Below are 22,491 nucleotides of genomic sequence, written 5' to 3' on the forward strand. Positions count from 1 at the left end.
TGGGCAGGCTTTGCACGTCTGGGGCCACAGATCAGTTCTACCCCAGCCTTCTTTGCTGTCACATCAAACTTATAAATCATAAGACACATAAATATAGGACTATTCTTTTCATTTTTGATGTGAGGGTTTATTGTATGAGTAAATATTATTAAGGAGGAAGCTGCAGTCCTAAAATGTGCAAAATCTGCAGTTCCTGGAGGTCTCACAAAAACACATTTTCCTTAAGAAAAAAAAGTTTGAAAATTGTGAATATCATGGGAGTTCTTGTTGAGGCTTGAAAACTGTAAAACGACCCTAATAGGTCTCACTTTGCTATAAATCAGTGGTTACCAAACTTATTTGGCCTACCGCCCCCTTTCCAGAAAAAACATTACTCAGCACCTCCTGGAAATTACTTTTTTAATTTTAATAGCAATTAAACAGAAAGATATATGTATTAATGCATATGGCAAATGCACCTGTAGCCATCACTGCCCCCCTGGATCACTGCAGCACCCACCAGGGGGCAGTATTTTTTCTGTCTTATAGTAGATTCATTGGGCCTCTTTTTCATTTCTAGTTTTTAAGTATGTTTACCTTACAAGTCTAGAAAAATAAGCATAGATTAAAAGGGAGAGGAGGCTGCTACATTTGAACTTTTATTTGTGTAGAAAGCACATTGGCTTCCATAGGGACAGATCCCATTAGAATGATAGAAAAGAAAGAAAAAATTTGAAGACTGCCCATTCTCGTTTAGCATTTAAATTTGTTTCTTGGGAAAGATGCCTGTTTAAGTTGAATCTTGCACACTGTACTGTACTCCTGAAGCAACAATATGTGCTTGTACCATTGCATTTGGGAGTCATCCCTTTGTAAAAGGGTGACAGATTTGTATGATTTGTAGGGAAACCAGGGGATGGAACACACACATGCAAAAATGCTAAATTAGAATGGGCAATCTACATTTTCTGGTATTGTCCCAGTAAGCCAGAGGTATGCAAAGTGTAGTATTTTTAAAATGTTGTATAATGGCTTTTGCTGAGATGGGGGCATAAAACAAAGTAGATATGCTGCCATAGTCAAAAGATAATAATAGCTTATTTGTACCCCACCCTATCTCCCCGAGGGAACTCAGGGTGGTTTACAGTATATAAACCACATATATACAAACAGCATATAAAATCAAAAACAATAAATATCACAATATAAAATTTATGATAACTAAACCCAAAGAAACAAAAATTAAAAAATTAACACTTTGAGTAAACAAGTTATTATACTTCCCAAACATTTGCCACATAAATTGACGAGAAGTTAAAAACATTAAAATATGGAATGACTATTGGCAACCAACTGAACTAAGTTGGAATTCCCATACGTAAACAAGGATATGTATGAATATATACTATTCCTCCTCCATAAGATGTGGTCCTTTGTGTTCCCCTGTGGAAATAACATGGCCTGCTTGACTCTGATAAAGTCCCATTCCTGTCATAAGCATCATCAAATAGGAACCTAGAAGTTTAGTCACAATATATATATATATATATATATATATATATATATATATATATATATATATAAAACACATTTTAAATAGTTTTTCGTGCTGAATGTTTCAGAGATGACATCCAAAAGCATGAAATACAATGGACCCTCCATATTTGTGGGGATTAAGAGTGTAAAATCTCCACCAAAGGGGATAAACCATGGCTAACTCCAAACCACCCACCCAAAGTCTACGAACTGGTGACTGAGATTTCCACTGCTGGCACCCTGAAGCTGTGGGGTCAAGAGCAGCGATGGTGGCTGTCACCAACCACTGCACCCACAAAAATCTAGGAAGCAGCCAACTTGGGCAGGGAGTTGGTGATGGAAACTGTGAAGAGCAGAGCAGTGGCAATGATTATACCAACCTCCTTCCAGCCTATAAAATAGGAGATTTGGGGAAGGGACAGCTGAAATAACTACTGTCCTACTCCACTGAAGCTGCAGTAAGCAGAGCAGTAGTGATGGCTGTTGGCACCCCTTACCACCAAGTCTACAAATCAGTAGACCTTGGGAGGATGAGTGACTGATATCACTATTGCTTCACTCCCTGAACCTATAATAATCAAAGCTGCATGTGTGGCGGGCCAGGTGTAATAGAACTTTATACTCAGATCATCTACAACTGTGGTTCTCAACCTATGGGCCCCAGATGTTTTAGCCATCAACTCCCAGAAATCCTAACAGCTGGTAAACTGGCTGGGAGATCTGGGAGTTGTAGGCCAAAACACCTGGGGACCCACAGGTGGAGAACCACTGCTCTACAACATTTTGGATACATTCTTGATCATTTAAATCTGTAAGAATGTTGTCAATCCTCCAGGACATTCTGCTATAATTTTTGTGATATTGAAGAGGAGAATCTGAGAGGTAGATTCATTTGTGCTTTAGACCTTGGTGAACACTAACCTTAATCACAGTTCCTCCTGTGGGGGAAGAAAGAAAAACACTTCAAAGAGAAAAAGATAGCAGAACCACACATTCTCAGTTCAGATTTTTAATTAGTTAACCGCTGTTAAAAGGAAGTTAGTGTTACATCTTTAAAGCACATAAAATAGATGGATAGATACAGATGGAATCATAGACCCATCTGCTAGGACATCTATCTTGAATAACTACCTGGTTCTGTGTGATATGTTTGCTAATTCATTGCATGAAAGGTACCACAGATTTTTAAAAAATTATTAGTGTTTTTTTGTAAAATTTTAAAAGGGGCTTATCTTGTCTTTCCATTTAAGTATTAGAAGTCCATGTTTATTATGAATCTCCTTTCATTTTCTTCAGGTGAACTTTTCATCCTTTTTTTTTAAAGGCAACAGTCTGTATTAATGTGATATACTGCTTTTGTCATGGAAAGTATTCATCAAGAATATTCATCTTCAAATATAGGGCTTTGATGCACCTGCTTTTTTAACCTAAACGCCTGTGATTTTTATCTTCTTTTTCTTTATTTTTGACTGCCATTGCTTCAAAACTCTCAGGCAGTTTCTTAAGATCAAAGAGATCTTCCGCTATTCAAAGTATGAACACAAACGACATACTTCAAAGAAAATCTGTGGCCTTCCCCCCTGGAACTGAAGTGTCAGTATGAATTTTATTAAGCCAAATCTTCATTACATTAAAACTGAAATTAGGCAGTGTTCATGGCTTAATGTTTCCAAGAAGTTTGAAAGTGTTGAAAACCCTTGAAAAGTATATGCCCATTAAATTATATTGCAAGCTTCAGGTTTTGTGCTATGATTTCATCTATAAGCCTCACAGTCTGTTGCTTGGCTGCAATACCAGGGCTATGTTAGTGTGGCCCAGAACAGCTCTTTGCTCCAACAGTTAAAGGCAAAATGTTAGCAGTAGAAGTAGAGGTTGACAGGCACTCCCATAATCCCCCTGTCCACTCTGCTGAGTAGTACACCAGCCTTGGAAGAAACTTAAAAAAATATTATTATACCTTTAAAAATTGAAGCATATAATAGTGTTCACAAAAAGATAACAATAAAAAGGGGGTGGGGTTGTGGAGCTCTAATTAGTAGATTAGAGTTATACAAATATTTGCTTTATCACCGAAGAAGAGAAAGCTGTTTGGAGAAATAAAAGATAGATAGATGATAGATAGATAGTTTTGTTACATCCATATCTTCCACACAAGTATTATTATATACACATCATCTACATTTTTTAAAGTTCCAAATGTCCTCTAAAGCTAAGCAGATACATTATTTTTGTCATCTGATGTCAAAACTTGTTGTCGTATCTTCTTGTATCCAGTACTCTTTCAATATTCTTTTCAGTTCTTTGGATATATTGTTCTAGTTTTAATTTTTGCCCTATATATCCATTGAAATCAATTCCCTTTATTAGTAAATTAGTATTATATACGTGAGAATTCACTGTATTACATTGTCATATATTCATTTTTTTTCTTTTTTAAAAACACTTCAGAAAAGTTATGTATTTTTATAACTGTATGACCTTCTAAAATATCTAAATAACAAGGCTTACAATCATTTCTGTTCTAATCAGAAAGTACTGTTAAATCAATTATCTAAGACCTCTAGAGTCTTTTAAATATATATGTGGAAATGATTACATCAATTATTGTTGTGATTTTTTTTTAAGATCAGGAATAGAGGGAATTGTTTCTGGGATTTTCTGCTTGCTGAGATGATGATGATGATGCATCTCGATCATTGAAATGTCTTGTGGCCCTTCCACACAGACCTATATCCTAGAATATCGAGGCAGAAAATCCCGAAATACCTGCTTTGAACTGGGTTATCTGAATCCACACTCAGATAATATGGGATTTTCTGCCTTGATATTCTGGGATATTGGGCTGTGTGGAAGGGCCCTTAGACCACCTCTGACTGTTATATTAGATTGTATTACATATATTAATGTTTTTTACACTTTGCTCCTCTAGTTTTGGATTTCAACCCCCTAAAGCTGTAGCCAATCCAGACAATGGACAATAATTTGGGAACAAAAGTAATAAATACTTGGAGATTCACAGGATCACTGATACATACTATACTTTCCCCTTTGGTTCTTAATCCTATGGGCAACTTTGTTTTTCAATAAACCTTACGTTGCTTATCCTCCTCTTTCATCAGAAGTAAGGAACATATGGTCTATGGGCTATATTCACTGAGAACAAAATTTTTGTAAGATAATAACTGTTCAAATGCCTGCTTTTTATCACCCACTATACCCTACATTAGTAACAAAAATTGAATGCTGATGATTGTTGCATTAGCCAGAATACAGACCATACTCTTTAAGAGTAGCAGAGGAAAATATATTTCTCTAATCCTACTCTTTCCCATGACTATAAGTGCTTGTTCTCTTCAAATAATATCTAGTACTGGAATACAACTCTGGAAGGCATGGTTCAGTTCACTGCTTGGTCATGGAAACCCTTTGGGTGATCTCGGACAAGTCTCATACACAGAGCCCCAGAAAATTCCATGATAAGTTTGCCATAAGTCAGAAATGACTTAAAAGCATTCAACAACAGCAATCCAACATTTAACAGATAAAGTACATCTCATCCCAAATATTTATTTGATATTGTAACAATATTTTAAGTAGTTCTCAAATGAGAATACTACTGGTTTTAGCATAACAAAACATAGAATAACAAAACAAGGAGTCTAGTTGACTGACTGGGAAGAAGGTTTTACAGAGACTTAATCTACTCTGTCAGTGGCATGCCTCAGTGGACAGACATATATACATTTGGGGTGGTAGAAGAGTGAAAAGGAGCTGTTCACGGTGCTGAACTGTTGCATTAAGCACTACCAGTATCATGGGGAGCTCTTTCGGCTTCAGAATTATATTCAGAGAAGATTCACTTTACCATTAACATGGGATTCACAAGAAAAAATGGATTTTTTTGGGGGGGGGGGAATAAATATCCCAGTGGTCAGTGAATGGCTGTTTTTTTTATTTTGGAACAGGCCCAACATATTTTCCCTTATGCATAGTTCAACTGTCACCTTCAGGGCCTACACAAAAACAAATAAATCCAAGTTTAAAATTTAAAGGTTCATACATAATGAAAGATACAGACAATTCAGCTTCTTTTCCTTTCTATTTCTTGCATTGTGAGTATTGGAATTAACACAAAACTGGCACCTGGAAATAGATTTCATTATCTCTGTAAAGTTAAGTGCCAGGTATCAGGAGCAAAGTAGAGGACAGTCTTTCCAGCAAAAAATGACCAAAGAGGGATGAGTAGGGTTGGAGGAACTTTATAGGGATACTCCTCAAGCCCAGAGGCACTTGTGTACTCCTTTACTTTTTGGTTATAATCATGAGTAATTAAAAATGTATCATCTTCCTGCAAATAAAAGGCAGACCAAGCAAAGGGTGAAAGTACCACTGTCTGTGCTAGCTAAAACATATGAGAGTTGCATTCTCATTAATAGTATCCAGAGGATCACACTTTCCCCGCCTGTGGAGCAGCCAGTGTTGGGTTGAATGAATCAATTTAGTATGGCAGTTTCATACATTATAATTTTACCACTTTTTGCCTCACCCTTTTGATTTTTTTTATACATATTGTTACAATTTATCCTCGTTGGTTGCTATCTGTTGTACAGACCATAAGTATATATTTGTACTCTATATATGATTTTTCTCTGTTGCTGATCTTTGATTCATTGACTTTTCTTTACTGGCAATACCCAAGATATAGATGTATTTAAATGATTCCATTGTTAATGTTTTTATTGCATTCTGGACTTGAAGAACTATGGTAAGTTAACAAGACGCCAATTGCCAATAATGATTTTCATACAGATAAGTGTGTTGTCCAGTCAGGTTAATATATGAAATAATGTAATGCACTCTGTACAACTTACATGAACATCAGTGGCTGTGCATGTGTTTTGCATAGGCAAGACCCTTGTTTCAACTCCTGGCATTTCCAGGTATAGCTATAAAGTAGCCCTTGTTGGATACCCAGAAAAGTTCTGCCAGTCAAAATGGACTCTGTGGAGTTAAATGGATCAATCATCTGACTCAACAGAAGCCTTGTCCCTGTGTTTTCTGTTAGGACTTTTACAAAAATGGGCTGTGGTGGAGGCTCCTTCTTTGGAGGCTTTTAAGCAGAGGCTGGATGGCCATCTGTCAGGGGTGCTTTGAATGTAATTTCCTGCTTCTTAGCGGGCGGTTGGACTGGATGGCCCATGAGGTCTCTTCCAACTCTACTTTTCTATGATTCTATGATGTCTCCCAATTAAACATGTTTTTCCTGATGTAATTGCTGGTGCAGTATAAAATGTTTTGCCATTGGCCAAGTAGTTAATAAATCCACCAAAAATGTGATCACCCATATTATAATCTGTAGTGAATAAATGATATATGGAATGTCTGTTACTATCTAGTTATTTAATTTTCAGTAACCTAAATGTTTGTGTTTTTCCTACAGGGCTCCACAGGTTTCCCAGGATTTCCAGGTGCCAATGGAGAGAAAGGTGCAAGGGTATGATATGCATTCTTCATAATGTGGCTTATGAATAGGAAGATCACACTGCTAGTCAATTCAAAGCATCAGCAAACTCAGTGGATGTCCATTACATAGTGACCTGAATCCAGCATTGTTCTGAGGAGCTGTTTTGCCTCCTTCATGTAGCTCCCTGACATTGAGGTCTGGAGGGTTTCCTAGCTTACTAAACCGGGTTTGGGGGTTTCAGAAGAGGAGATGGTGCATATTTCAGTGCAGCAAAGGAAGGAAAGCCTACACATCTCCCCACATGTATTTCAGTGTCAATGAAATACATATCTTTGAAAGTTATATATGTTGTGGTATATCTATGATGGTGAGTTCATGGTCCAGTGCCTTGGTCAGAAAGACTCACTTGTGACAAACTGTATTCTCATCATAATTTCACATTGTACATTGGTTTTTTAATCACCGACACAGATCTATTTCCAGTAAGTGAATATTGGTAAGAAACCAGAGGAAGAGGAGGACGGAGAGGAGTAGGAGGCAGCGGAGGCAATTGTAGTTAAGAACTAGCAGCACTTCCCTTGTTTGAATTGAATTATCAAACAAGTCTGCAGCTTCGTCTCAGGGGGATTTCTCTTGAATTTTTTATTCATTCTAATTTACCAGCACTATTTTATTTAACACATACACACACATAGAGAGTAATAGGAAAATTAAAGCAAGTATGCAAAAGAATACATATTTAAATGGCAGTAAAAAGTCAAGATGGAGCTGCTTTGTTTATCTGGTTTGGGTAGGTGGAATATATAATGCAGAGTCGGCAAGTGCTAGAAGGTCACTGCATCGCTATCCATAAAGCTCAACTGGATGTGGCTGATCACTTGTGGTAGAAATAGGATGAAGTCATCAAAGGGGAAAAAAGATGACTTGAAAATTGTGCTTGATGGTAGCTTAGTGTGCTATTAAAAAACTGAAATAATGTCTATCATTATTCTGCCCTCACTCAGTTTTAGTTAAATCAAAAGTATGTCTGCAGATTCATCACTTCAGATATGAAATTAATGTGAGGTAATTGTATTTCCAGCATCCTTGGAAGGTTCTTAACTGTATTCATTTTCTCCAAGAATGATTTTAGCTGAGCTGCATGCATGACTCTTTTTCCAAATCTCAGAACTGGGAGTGCTAAATGATGTTCACATCATCCTTTTATTTATTAAAAACACCTTCTTCCTCGCCAGAAAGGCTAGCAAAGCATCTCACACAAGATCAACAGGAACTTTCCTTTATTTATTAGTATCTTTATTATATTAAAAGGTTTTCTTTACTTTAATAGAAAAAATATATGACAAAAAGAAAAAATAGAATAAGAAAAACAGGTTAGAAAAAGAATGCATAAACTTTTGACTTTCCTCGTGGTATAGTATGTAAAATTTTTACTTCTCAGATTATAACAAATATATTTTTATTGTGAGCTGCCCTGAGTCACCTCGGGGAGATGGGGCGGGATACAATAATAAAGTTATTATTATTACTATTATAATAGTATGACACAGCAAACAAGATATATATGCTATATTTCTTATTACAAAATAACAAGTCGAACACTTCCCAGGTGTTTAGGCCTGATCCCAGTAGGGTGGCCTTTTGCAGTTGGCAGATCATGATTTTGTCAATGTCTATTGTTTCCAAATGCCGGCTGAGATCTTTTGGCATGGCACCCAGAGTGCCGATCATCACCGGGACCACCTGTACTGGTTTATGCCAGAGCCTTTGCAGTTCGATATTGAGGTCCTGATAACGGCTGAGTTTTTCCTGTTGTTTTTCGTCAGTTCAACTGTCACCTGGTATGGTGAAGTCAATAATCCAAACATTTTTCTTTTCCACAACCGTGAGGTCTGGTGTGTTGTGTTCCAAAACTTTGTCAGTTTGGATTTGGAAGTCCCATAGTATTTTTGCATGTTCATTTTCCATTACCTTTGCAGGTTTGTGATCCTACCAGTTCTTTACTGCTGGCAGGTGGTACTTATTGCATAAGTTCCAATGAATCATTTGGGCCACTTAGTTATGCCTCTGTTTGTAGTCTGTCTGTGCGATTTTCTTACAGCAGCTGAGGATATGATCAATAGTTTCGTCAGCTTCCTTGCACAATCTGCATTTTGGGTCACTGGATGATTTTTTAATCTTGGCCTTAGTTGCATTTTGTTCTGATGGCTTGCTCCTGGGCTGCAAGAATCAGGCCTTCTGTCTCTTTCTTCAGTGTCCCATTTGTGAGCCATAGCCAGGTCTTTTCCTTATCAACCTTTCCTTCAACTTGTGTCAGGGAACTGTCCATGCAATGCTTTGTTGTGCCAGCTGTCAGCTCTAGTTCGTAGTGAAGTTTTCTTGTACTGATTTTTTGTCTGCTGTATTTTGAGGAGTTTCTGATTTTTGACTTCAATCAAAGCAGGTTCATCACTTTCCTTTACATATTCTGCCAGGGCATGTTCTTCTTCTTTGACTGCTTGTTTTACTTGTAAAAGTCCTCTGTCACTAGATCTTCTAGATCAACATCACTGCGAGGATGAAGTGAATGATGAATGGTCATGAGTTTTCTTGTTTTCTGTCCAATTTGTCCAGTTCTGCCTGTGTCCAATTTATAATGTCAGCAGTATATCTTATGACAGGTATGGCCCAGGTGTTTATGGCCTTGATGGTGTTGCCTCCATTGAGCTTGCTTTTGAGAATTTTTCTGACCCTTTGAGCGTATTCTTTGCTGACCACAGTTTTTGCCCGTTCATGTTTGATGTTGTCCAGCTGCAATATACCCAGATACTTATAGGCCTCTGGCTGGTAACACTTTATCTTCTGGCCATTAGGCATATTTATGTCCTCACTTTCAATGATTTTTTCCCTTCTTCAGTGCCACTGTTGAACATTTTTCCAAACCAAACTCCATGCTGATATCAGCGCTAAAGATTCGGACAGTGTTAGTCAGAGACTCGATTTCAGTTTCAGTTTTCCTGTAAAGCTTCAGGTCATCCATATACATCAGATGTGAAATTTTGTGAGATTACTTAGATTTTTGATAGCCGAGGTTTGTTTTTTGTAAGATTGTTGATAGGTTGTTGTTGTTGTTGTTGTTGTTATTATATACTGCTACTTCCTTGTTCAAAATCCCTAGTAACATACTAGCCTCATGTTTCTGCAAAATAACTTGTTAAAAACTAGAGTCAACTTGTTAATCTCATTTTTTTTTCACCAATAAATATTTAGAAACTTCCAATCCTTTAAAAATATGCGATTTTTCTCTAATGGACATATACAGCCCATCCATATCTACTCAATCAGGTTATAACAACAACCCACATTTCTCCTTTAACATTACAATACTGACATTTTGAATGATGATTCTTCCTTCCTTATGATAAGACAAATAATGCTTACTTTCTTATAGTAAGACAACCCTGTATTTGGCAGCTATCATCATCATCATCATCACAATCCTGCTCCCCCATGATTGAGATCCATAGCAGCTGACAACATAAAATAAATTTAATTTAAAACTTAAGAGTGTAAATATTAAAATATTATTAATAATAAATACTTTATAGACCACCCTCTCTCCCCTAGGGGACTTAGAGTAGTTTAACATACAAAAAGGCAAGCATTCAATGTCATAGTAATAAAAAACAACAAATCAAAAACAATACAGAATAACATTAATAAACTCAAATTGAAAAGAAAAAATACTAATCATTAAGTAAAATATAATTAAAATTCAGTAATTAAATCAGTTCAGTTAAAATATAATTGAAAATCTACCAAATACATATATCCAATAACATTTTTAAGTATAGCCAGAAGCACCCTTATACAGATATTTCATTATTCTAAAGCAAATATGCTTCATTGATTAACCAACTGAAAAACATATCTCTAATCCAATAGAAACTCTTGCATCTCACCTAGAGTTTCCTCTAGGTGCCCATCTCTTATGGGCATAATTCATGCAAACCAACATAACCTGAAAAGAAGACATTATTCCACGTATATAGTTCACGTTAATCTTAGTTGCATTATTTATTCTTCCATCTTCTGTTCTCTGCATAGAAACCCACTTTCTCCCTTCATCTTTTCTCTTTTATATCTTTTCTCTTCACAGACCTCATCTCTTCTCTAACCTGGGTGCCATTAATTCTTAGTACAATTTCCCCAAAACAGAAAGTCAAACAGAAAACCACCTTGCCTCATATTAGGTGGCTTTACTTCCCACCTCTACCTTGTCCCTAAGACTGTGATATTTTATAAAGTGCAGGGCATTACATTGCATCATCTATTCAGAGAAGTTAAGATTGGCTTTTAAAATTTGTAATTCTCAGTTATCATTTGCATTTCTTGAGATTCTAAATAAGCTCCTCTCCAACTCTTCTTTCTTGTTCCAGAAGAGTGTGTGGTCTTAAGTATTCTGTTTTTCTTGCTGTATGGATTTGCAGTTACTGTCTTGATTAAAAGAGGCTAAAGTGGGGGAAATGGGGAGAGCATGACTGGATTATACTGATGAAGTGCTTTGAAATTGATGCCCGGCTCACTGGATCTAGGGCTGAGACTAACTGCATAGCTGTTTTGGGTAGTTCTCAGACAATCTTGAGGATAATACATTCAAGCACATTTTTCCTATGGACACCTTATTGAAATGAAGGACAATATAGTGTTCTGGTATCTCCCATTCATTGCAGTGCTGCTTATGCAAGATACTCTTCCACAGGTTAGGACAGTGAGATAGTGAATCTGCTTTAAATGGTAGCAGGAACTTGAGAGGAGTTCTACAATGTGCTGATTCTGTTTTCGGCATAGAGTTCAGCATGGTGGATAATGCCTTTCAATTGAAGGCTCAAATGAAGTTGCCTTGGATCCTGCTTAGTGAAGAAGGTAGGATGTAAATGTAGCAAATAAACCTAGGGCATATATGCTTTCCCGCTGAGATAAAACCCACTAACCACTGGAGATTTGAAAAGTAAATTTCTTGCTTTGTCATTATTGTTACTAAAGGAATAGCAGGACAGGAAAAATTGCCAGGTTTCACAATGTTGCTGATTTGGATTTAATGGGGTTTGATTTTAGGCATAAGGAAATTTAGTTTCAGTGTCAATAGTGGGATTAACTCATGCTTCTCAAGGACTAGGCTTTAAAATGTAGAACAGGGAGCATATTTTGAGCAGAGGGACCAAACCTCAAAGTCCAGAATAATGGGCAAGAAGGCAGAGTTTTACAACGCTAAGGAGAAATTGGACAAATTTAAGCTACCTTACCAGTACAAATTGTGCAGATGTAGTACATTTTTTGCAAATATAATGAGACGAGTTATGAAAAGCCATATCGCAAAAGGGCCAACACAGTTCTTCATGTGAAGGAGATCAGGTTGGGGAAGGCTATACACATAATGAGCTCGCACTCTCAGTTGCATTGAAGACATTTGAAAGGAGAGAAGAATTATGTAGGAAGGGAGTGCCATTGTCCTCTTGCTTCTTCTTGCCATGCTAATTTCTGATCTTAGCAAAAAAATAATAGGGAATGGGGAATGGATGGATGGATGAGTTGCAGGGAGAAGGATTAAGCTGTGTTCATCTCTATCTTTTCTAACTGCAGCTTGCTTCCTTATAAGCCTTAAGAAATAGCCATGGAATGAGAACTCCTTACATTTTCCATACAAGAAGTAGTTCTGCATTTTCAAGAAAAGTGACCAATATTTGTATAAGCTAGTTATCAAAACCTGAATGCAAAGCAGGTAGTCAGATATAGCATAGAGCTTTTGATCCTAGCAGTCTTCTGAAGCAGCACACCCTCATGCTATAATTAATTTGAATGAACTTTCTGTTCCAGGGCTTGCATGGCAAACCAGGCCCTAGAGGACAACGAGGACCAACAGTATGTATTGTGTATTTCTGCCCATCACTCTTTTAACATTATCATAATGATTTCCATATCAATTGAATGGCAGTTTGTTTATGCATGTAATGCTCAGTGAATGCAATGAACACTAAGCGCAATCAGGCACATGTCTTCTATTGCTCAACAGGGACCACGTGGATCAAGAGGTCCAAGAGGCCCAACTGGAAAACCTGGTCCAAAGGTAATTTGGCAGAATCTTAGAATCTGTTCCAGTGTCAGTTTTATTGGCACATTTTCTTCTAATGGAAGTATACATGTAATCTCTGAATAAATTGATATTTTTCAGGGCACTGCTGGCAATGATGGACCTCCTGGCCCACCAGGTGAAAGGGTATGTTAAGAGCAATTTATATTTCATGTTTTCCTCATGTTTTTGCCCTTTCTGGTTTGTGAACCTTTCTTACTTAGCCTTTTGTGGTTGGAATAATGATCACACAGAATCAAGAGCAAACATCGAGAGTATTTTATTTTCATGCAACTGTTTTCCTATAAGCCTGTTTTAAGTTTTATGAAATGTCATTTCATCTTCCAACCCTTTAACATAGGATAATCACCACTGACAATAATCTTTGAGAATTCTTGGAGAACAGGATAAGTTCCAGCAGACTGGAGGAGGGCAAATGTTGTCTGTATTTTCAAAAAGGGAAAAAAGAGGACCCAAATCATTACCATCCAGTCAGCCTGATATCAATACCTGGAAAGATTCTGGAGGAAATCATTAAGGAGTAGGTCTGCAATCACTTAGAAAGGAATGCTGTGATTACTAAAGGTCAACATGGATTTCTCAAGAACTAGCCATGCCAGACTAATCTTATCTCTTTTTTCAATAGAGTTACAAGCTTGGTAGATGAAGGGAATGCTATGGACATAGCATATCTTGATTTCAATAAGGCCTTCATCAAAGTCCCTCATGATCTTCTTGCAAGCAAAATAGTCAAATGTAGGTTACGCAATACTACGATTAGGTGGATCTGTAATTGGTTAAGTTTCTGAACCCAAAGGGTCCTCACCAATGGTTCCTCTTCATCCTGGAAAGAAGTGACTAGTGGAGTGCCACAGGATTTAGTCCTGGGCCTAATTCTGTTCAACATTTTAATTAATGACTTGGTGCTTTGAATAAATTTTCCCCCACCGCGCAGCTGGGGGAGGGAAATGGCTTTGCCCCCTCCCACTGAAAGAGAGAGCTGAGGGGCGGGGCTTCTAGGAAGCAGCCCGCCTCCTGGATCACTCACTTTCTGGATGTCAAAAAGATTAAACAGCTAGGCCAAAACTAACAAAATGAATTTCAACAAGGACAAATGTAAGATGCTACACTTAAGTAGATAAAATTGAATTGCAAAGATATAGAATGGTTGACGCCTGGCTTGACAACCGCCTGTGTGAGAAAGATCTTGGAGTCTTCGTGGACAACAAGTAGAACATGAGACAGTTAACGTAAGGCTTAACATAAGATTAAAGTTCTACAGATGTAACAGCTAAAGAAGCCAATGGGATTTGGGGCTGCATTAAAGGAGTATAGAGTCTAGATCGAGGGAAGTCATGGTGTCTTTGTATTCTGCTTTGATTAGATCTCATTTGGAATACTGTATCCAATTTTGGGCAGCTCAATGAATCATTTGGGCCACATAGTTGTGCCTCTGTTTGTAGTCTGTCTGTGTGACTTTCTTACAGCAGCTGAGGATATGATCAATGGTTTCGTCGGTTTCCTTGCACAGTCTGCATTTTGGGTCATCAGCTGATTTTTCGATCTTGGCCATTTGTTCTGATGGCCTGCTCCTGGGTTGCAAGGATCAGGCCTTCTGTCTCCTTCTTCAGTGTCCCATTCATGAGCCATAGCCAGGTCTTCTCCTTATCAGCTTTTCCTTCAATTTTGTCACGGAACTTTCCATGCAATGTTTTGTTGTGCCAGCTGTCAGCTCTAGTTTGTAGTGCGGTTTTCTTGTACTGGTTTTTTGTCTGCTGTGCTTTGAGGAGTTTCTGATTTTTGACTTCAAAAATATATATATTTCAGCAGCATTCTTTCCTGATGTTTCTCTTGCATCTGTGGCTGTCATCTTGAGAACCTCTGAAGTTGCCAGCCACAAATGCAGGTGAAATGTCAGGAGACATACAACCTGAAAGACTCACAGCAACCCAGTGATTCCAGTCATGAAAGCCTTTGGCAGCACAAAATTATTTCACTTTCAATCCCTGTTTAGAAGAGGAAGCAAAGGAGAAGGAAGGTATTTTTGTGCATTTAGTCAGGGGCATCTAAGGGGACTGAAAAATTGATCCCTGACCCTCACACTATATCCTCACACACACACATGTACTGTAATTAGTATATAGTATGGGCTGTTGATAAATTGATCTATTAAAACTCCAGTTCTATGCATATGTACCTGGAAGTATGCCTTACTGCACACAATGGGGCTAATGCCTGCATTAATATGGGGAAAAATACTTTGCTTTTAGAAGATGAACACCTGTGCCCCAGCAGGGAGGCATTGTCTTATAAAAGAATTCTCTCTCTTCTCACAGGAAGAAGTACTAATTGCTATTTTTAACATATTTAAAAAGCAAATAAATATAAATCTGCCAAGTAAAAGAGTTCCCATTTATCCAATTACAATATTTTAATTAATTGAATTGAATTGCTGAGTAGTTGTCACAGAAGAGTAACAGCTACAGAATTAAACCATAGGCAAGTGATGCCTTTTTCTTGTCACAACCACAGTGTAGCACAGATTGGACTCTCTTAACAATTGCAATATATGCATAATCACCTAGTAGCATTTAGTATTCAACAGCTTGTGGTATCTGTAGATACTTTGTGATGCTAGAAGAAATACTCATAGTTATGCATATCCATAGAATTACAGCCAAATACTTTGCATATCTCAGAATACTTCACCCATCCTGGGATAGCTAAGAAAGATGGCCACATTTAGCATGTGCTGATGATTCAGGTTACAACAGTGGTTCCCAACCTTTGGGCCTCCAGATGTTTTGGACTTCCTCTCCCACAATTCCTAACAGCTGGTAAGCTGGCTGGGGTTTCTGGGAGCTGAAGTCCAAAACGCTTGGCGGCTGAAAGGTTGGGAATAACTGAGTTACAAGCACTAAAGCCTTCTCAGCAGACTCAGCATATAACTTGATATGCTTGTGAACGTCTGTTAGATCAAAAAAACTTTCTGAAGAGTTACTGAAACTGGTTCTGCTCCACCGAAGGATGAGGCAGGCAGGTTCTGAATGGGTTCCATTTGGTTTGTGTGGTGGAACAAAAGAGAAGTTCCTCTGTTATGGAATACCCATTTTGTTTGGTGCTTCATAAATCGGCAATTGCATGTTACATTAGACCCAGCATATATGAAAGTATCAATGCAGAATTTGAGTAGTAAGTTTATTAGTGACTTAATGACCAAGAAATTAGGTTGTTAGGTTTGCCTTGTTTCATGTGGCTTTTGTTACTCTGAAGAATAAAGCAGGATTTATATAAAAAGGAGCTTTATTTAAACAAGTTTGAAGTCAACTCCTATCTGTCTCTGTTTTCTAACCCAGTCTCTTTACTGATATGCTGAGTCGCTTACTGGCCACTGTTCCCTAAACCTGTTGTCTTCTCTCCTGGTTAATACATTTCTCTTTCTGTCTGCTATCTTAACCGTCCTGCCTGGTTCCATATGCATCAATACATATCTGCACCAACTGAAGATTTCAGAGCTTATTGTGATTGAGGGAACTATTAACACAGAATGATTGCACTCATACAAACACTCACTTGTTTGTTTCTTTGTCTTTTTTATTAAAGCAATTTACATCTTATCTTCCATCAAGTACATCATTCTCAACAACTATTCAAAGCAGTATTCTAAACTGCCACTAGAAACAAATCCCAGTGAATGCCAACTACCCATTGTATTGATTTCGAAAAGAAATCTTAAACAACTGTCCAATTAGTCTTTTTTCTTCTTCATTCACAAGTGCCTCTTGTTCAGCAGAAAAGGCTTTTTATTTTTTTAAGTGGAAGAAACCAACACTCCAGTAAACACATTTTTTTTAATAAAAATAAATGGTCCATTGAAAGATTTAATTCAATAGAAGTATACAAGGAGCCAAACCCAATTATCTAGTTCTTACAGTATCATTAGTGTGGCAGATATGGATTGCTTACCATTGCACCTGCAGGAACATGTAATAATTGATGCAGATTATCCAACAAGAAACTTTCATATCAAATCATTTTATACTTTCTGTTGGTTTATTCATGTTATTTATATCTCAAAAAGCATACAATGAATGTGAAATCAGTATCACTAAAATACTCCATAACACATTTTAAACTCATTCCACTTAAATTTAAAACATTAATTTGTAGGAATAAAATTACTTAAAAACCTATTGTATATTAAGAAACAGCATACCCGGCACATTACCCCAGCTAGGTAGAAGCTGAAGGCTTGCTTAAATAAGAAAGTATTTGCCAGCTGGTAAAAAGAGAGTAGAGAAGCGGCCAACTGAGCCAGGTTTTGAAGAGGGTTCTACAGAAATGGTTCTCTCCTGGGTTCTCACCAGCTGTAACAGTGAGGTTGAAAGACAATTCTCATTTGAAAATCTTAAAGTTTAAAAAAATTCCAAATAGCCCTCTCCTGTTCAAACCTCCAGATCTAGGTTCCCATCATAATAATTAAATGGAAATGTAGTGCTATAGTCATGTAATGTGAAATGTCACTGAGATGGTAAACAAGCCCAAGGTTCCGGTAATGCCTACTGTCCAAAAGTCATTTCCAGTAGCAACCACACTGCTTCATATGGCTATGGATAAAACCTTCACTGTTAACTGATCATTCAGAAATGTGCCCAGTTCTAGATCAATTCTGGATTTAGAACCATGTCTGAGATCTTCATGCCTAATAACATTGGCATGTGAAGTATGAAAGAAGTAGTAGAAGGAAAAATGATAGGACTGGAAGGACAGAAGTGAGCTGCTATATCAGATCAAAAGTCTATGTTGTATACCATTCTGCTCACATAACAATCATGAAGTTCCTTTAAGGGGCCCACAAGGAGGTCAAAGAACTCTTCCAGTTGTGATCTATAGTCTCTGTTCTCACCCTGTGATAGTAGAGGTAATTCAGAGCCATCATAACTAGAGCTACTGGTAGCTTCTTTCTTCATGAATCATTATTGCTTAAAGAAATTATGTTTGATATAAATAAGAACTTGATGAAATGAACACCACAACTTATTTGTTTCTTCTTTTGAAGAAGCAAATGATACTGCTTCCTTTGAAGAAACATTTGAGAGAATGACTAGCATTGTGACTGATCTTGCAAATGAAAAATAAAAGCTAAATAATACATTTTAATAGTCCAAAAATCAATTGGTCATATAAATGAGAAGAAAACTGACACAGAATTGCAAAATAGGCAGCACAGGGGGGGAAAGGCTGGCATTTGAAAGAACCATCAACAGACAGGCTGTGAAGCAGACTGGTTAAAGTTAAGTATCACAAGAATTGAATCCAAGGGGGATGACACTTATATCAAAATAAAATCCATCTTCTCCTTTTCTTTTCTCCCATTTTAACTGTTTTCCTGTCATTTTCAGTGCATTGATCTGCTGGGTTTGCAATTTGAGGTCATTTCATGTGAGACAGCACTTTGTTGTTTCATGTTCTAATTTCAATGTCAAGTTTTCAACATCCCTGTTTAATTTATCTTTCTGCTTAAGCCACTTATACATTTTCTGCTGTGATTGTTTTAGATCACAGTCCAACACAGAACACTGTCTGCTTTTCATAGAATCATAGAATAGTAGAGTTGGAAGAGACCTCATGGGCCATCCAGTCCAACCCCCTGCCAAGAAGCAGGAAATCGCATTCAAAGCACCCCCGACAGATGGCCATCCAGCCTCTGCTTAAAAGCCTCCAAGGAAGGAGCCTCCACCACAGCCCGGGGGAGAGAGTTCCACTGTCGAACAGCCCTCACAGTGAGGAAGTTCTTCCTGATGTTCAGGTGGAATCTCCTTTCCTGTAGTTTGAAGCCATTGTTCCGTGTCCTAGTCTGCAGGGCAGCAGAAAACAAGCTTGCTCCCTCCTCCCTATGACTTCCCTTCACGTATTTGTACATGGCTATCATGTCTCCTCTCAGCCTTCTCTTCTGCAGGCTAAACATGCCAAGCTCTTTAAGCCGCTCCTCATAGGGCTTGTTCTCCAGACCCTTAATCATTTTAGTCGCCCTCCTCTGGACGCTTTCCAGCTTGTCAACATCTCCCTTCAACTGTGGTGCCCAAAATTGGACACAGTATTCCAGTTGTGGTCTGACCAAGGCAGAATAGAGGGGGAGCAGGACTTCCCTGGATCTAGACGCTATTCCCCTATTGATGCAGGCCAGAATCCCGTTGGCTTTTTTAGCTGCTGCATCACATTGTTGGCTCATGTTTAACTTGTTGTCCACGAGGACTCCAAGGTCTTTTTCGCACACACTGCTGTCAAAAAAAGACCTTGGAGTCCTCGTGGACAACAAGTTAAACATGAGCCAACAATGTGATGCAGCAGCTAAAAAAGCCAACGGGATTCTGGCCTGCATCAATAGGGGAATAGCGTCTAGATCCAGGGAAGTCCTGCTCCCCCTCTATTCTGCCTTGGTCAGACCACAACTGGAATACTGTGTCCAATTTTCAATTTCCAACAAGCCTTTTTCTACTTCTCCCTTTGAAACATTGCTTTAAAAGCATCTTTTCCATTTCTTTCATGGTTTCAGACTTTGCTTCCTCCATGGATTTACAGATTTTGTTTTGGTTTGTTAGTCAAGCTGTATTTGCTGTATGCTGTAATTGTTCTTCCTCTAAGTTCTCTTGTATAGCATTAAGCTTGCAAGTCATACTTATTTCCATGTTTCTTTTCTCTTTTTTCCAAATCTGTGTATCTCTCTTATAATTTATTTTCCCCTTCCACCATTTTAACTAATGTGTGCTCCTCACCTTTCATTTACTGCCTTCAAATTAGATATTTGACTCATGGTCAATCTCTGACTCACATCTCTTCTTTTAGATGTTAGAGATGATGCTAGATTGAGGAAGTTCTTCTCTAGCTGAAACTCAGTTCTTATCTATGATACCTCTGTTATTAGCTTCCTGCTGCTGAATCTACTTTGTACTTTCTGTTTGGTTCCCTCTGGGCCTAGCTGCTGTTTTCAGACTATATGCAACAAAGCATTGCTTTCATATAGTTCTCTTTGTTGTTGTATGAAGAAGTTTGACTAATGTCTTATTTATGGCCAAGTCAGAGTGAGTCAAACCAATGTGGCAGGATTCTCCAGCATCCTTAAGCAATTTCCTCCCCGATTGTGAGAACAAGACACCAGATCGATTTTCACATAGTTTTGCTCAATATGTGTAGAAAATGTATTTAGTGCCATTTTTCTTTGTGAAAGGAATCAGATATGGTTGTATGCATGTAGACTGCAAGCAAAACTTATAGGATTATGAAATCATAGAATCATAGAGTTGGACGTTTTCTTTGGGGACATCACATCCAACCACCAGTGAAGGCTCTCCAGCTAAATGATCCCCAGCAGGCCACTCTTTCTAAAGTTGTCCAAAGTAGACCTTACTACCTTTCTATGGAATTTGTTTTATTGCCAGATTTCTCTTACTGTAAAGAAGCTGCTTCTAATATTTAATCAAAACCTGTTCTCCTATAACTTCAAACCATTAGCATAGAGCAGGCCTGCCCTTTCCTGTCTATGACAGCCCTTGAGGTATTTAAAGAGTGCAATCATGTCACCCCCTTAGTCTTTTCTTCTCCAAGCGGAACAAACCCAGTTCCTTCAACCTTTCCTCATGTGATTGTTTCTCTGTTATCATCCTTGCTGCTTTTCTCTGGACCTGCTCCAACTTTTCTAAAGCCTTCTCAAAATGAACTGAATACAATACCCCAGATGAGGTCTGACCAAAACAAAATATAGTAGGTTGACCTGAAGCCCTTGCCAGACAACAAAGCTAGTACAGTTGCCTTACTCTCTTAGCTATTCTATGCTCCTGGCTGCTCTCTGGCTCACTTAACTAATGACAAAGGCAACTAAAAGCACCGTGACTGTATATGTTCTGTACTATTTCAAATTTTCAAATTATATACACTTGCTAAAATGATTTTTTCCCTATGTGCTACAGTGAGCATATCCGCTATGCCTCTCCCATGTGACATAGTTTCTCAGAGTTCTTCTAGACAGGTCCTATATCCCAGAATCTGATCCCAGGTTTCTGTTTATCCCAGATTATCTGGCAGTGTGGACTCATATAATCCACTTTAAAGCAGAAAACCTGGGAACAAATCCTGGGATATAGGGCCTGTCTGGAAGAGCTCTCACTCTCAGTAGTGACTGATAGCTTTCATATTATTGGAGTGGTGAATCCATCTGGGATTTCAGTTTAAACTATATGGGAGCTATCCAAAGTACGGGATCAATTTTGGGAAGAAGATCTAGAACCTTGGATAGTTAGTTAAAGGCGGGAAGCCCAGAGTGAGTTCCTATCATGGAAGCCTCAAGCTGTCACTGCTCATTATGTCCTTGCTTTGTTCCAGACTTGGCTTCATTGATTGAGTCAGAATAAATGAAAAACATTGAGTAGCACTCTCAGTCATACATCCATCTCCTGTTACAGGAGATATGTATTTTACCATCTGTTTCTTTCATCCTGGCTCCTTCATTAGTAAGAGGTGGGCAAAGGTCAGCTCCTGCTGGGAGCCATCTCAAAAAGCTTTCTAGATCTTGGATAAGTTACTCCTTTGGGCTATAGCTCCTAGAATCATTATCTAGCATGGCCAATGGTATTTACATCCATTTAGCAATGGATATCCAAATAGGATCTACCTATGTAACTATCAAGAATACGTAGATGTTGCTTTTTAGAGCCACACCTTCACTCCAGGAGCCTAATTGTCTCTGCCCAAAACTTGGAGAAGTTACCACTTTAGACGGTGTTGAGGTGATGATGTATTTATATCTCACAATTCGATCAAAATTGGGAGTCGACATGGATTACAATTTTAAAACACAACACAGCTAAAACTTGCAAAATATTAACAATGAAATGGGATTGAATTATTGATTATACTATAATAACTCAAAACAGGAGCTGCGGTGGCGCAATGGGTTAAACCCTTGTGCCGACTGGATTGCTGATCTAAAGGTTGGGTTGCTGACCTGAAGGTTGCTGATTCAAATCCACATGACAGGGTGAGCTCCCACCTGTCAGCTCTCACTTGTGGGGACATGAGAGAAGCCTACCAGCAGGATGGTGATACATCCGGGCATCCCCTGGGCAACCTCTCTGTAGACATCTCTTACACCAGAAGCGACTTAAAGTGTGTTCTCAAATCGCTTCTGACATGATTTTAAAAACTCAAAACAATGAAAATGAGCATTATTAAAAGATTAAAAACAATTCAACCAGATCAATCTAAAATAACACTGCTCCCTCAGCCTATTATTTAAAAACTTTTTTTTATTTTAAAAGCCTGTTGGAATAAAAAGGTTTTTGTCTATCAACAGAACATCATCAGGTAGGGGACATTCTAATCTGTGAAGTCCAGATTCTAGGGGCAG

At 38.1% G+C, this 22,491-nt stretch overlaps 1 protein-coding gene across 5 annotated transcripts in view; it reads left to right on the top strand.

Moving 5' to 3' along the window:
* The window catches only part of col11a1 (collagen type XI alpha 1 chain), a 314,486-nt gene that overhangs the window by 181,707 nt on the left and 110,288 nt on the right, over positions 1-22,491 (top strand). For all 5 annotated transcript variants that reach the window (XM_008109137.3, XM_016993104.2, XM_016993102.2 and 2 more), the window contains 4 exons: positions 6,956-7,009; positions 12,836-12,880; positions 13,032-13,085; positions 13,191-13,235. In XM_008109137.3, the coding sequence (XP_008107344.1) occupies positions 6,956-7,009; positions 12,836-12,880; positions 13,032-13,085; positions 13,191-13,235 (198 nt within the window). The remainder of the gene's footprint in view (positions 1-6,955; positions 7,010-12,835; positions 12,881-13,031; positions 13,086-13,190; positions 13,236-22,491) is intronic.

The sequence above is a fragment of the Anolis carolinensis genome, chromosome 4 (assembly GCF_035594765.1).
Source record: "Anolis carolinensis isolate JA03-04 chromosome 4, rAnoCar3.1.pri, whole genome shotgun sequence".
NCBI lineage: Eukaryota > Metazoa > Chordata > Lepidosauria > Squamata > Dactyloidae > Anolis > Anolis carolinensis.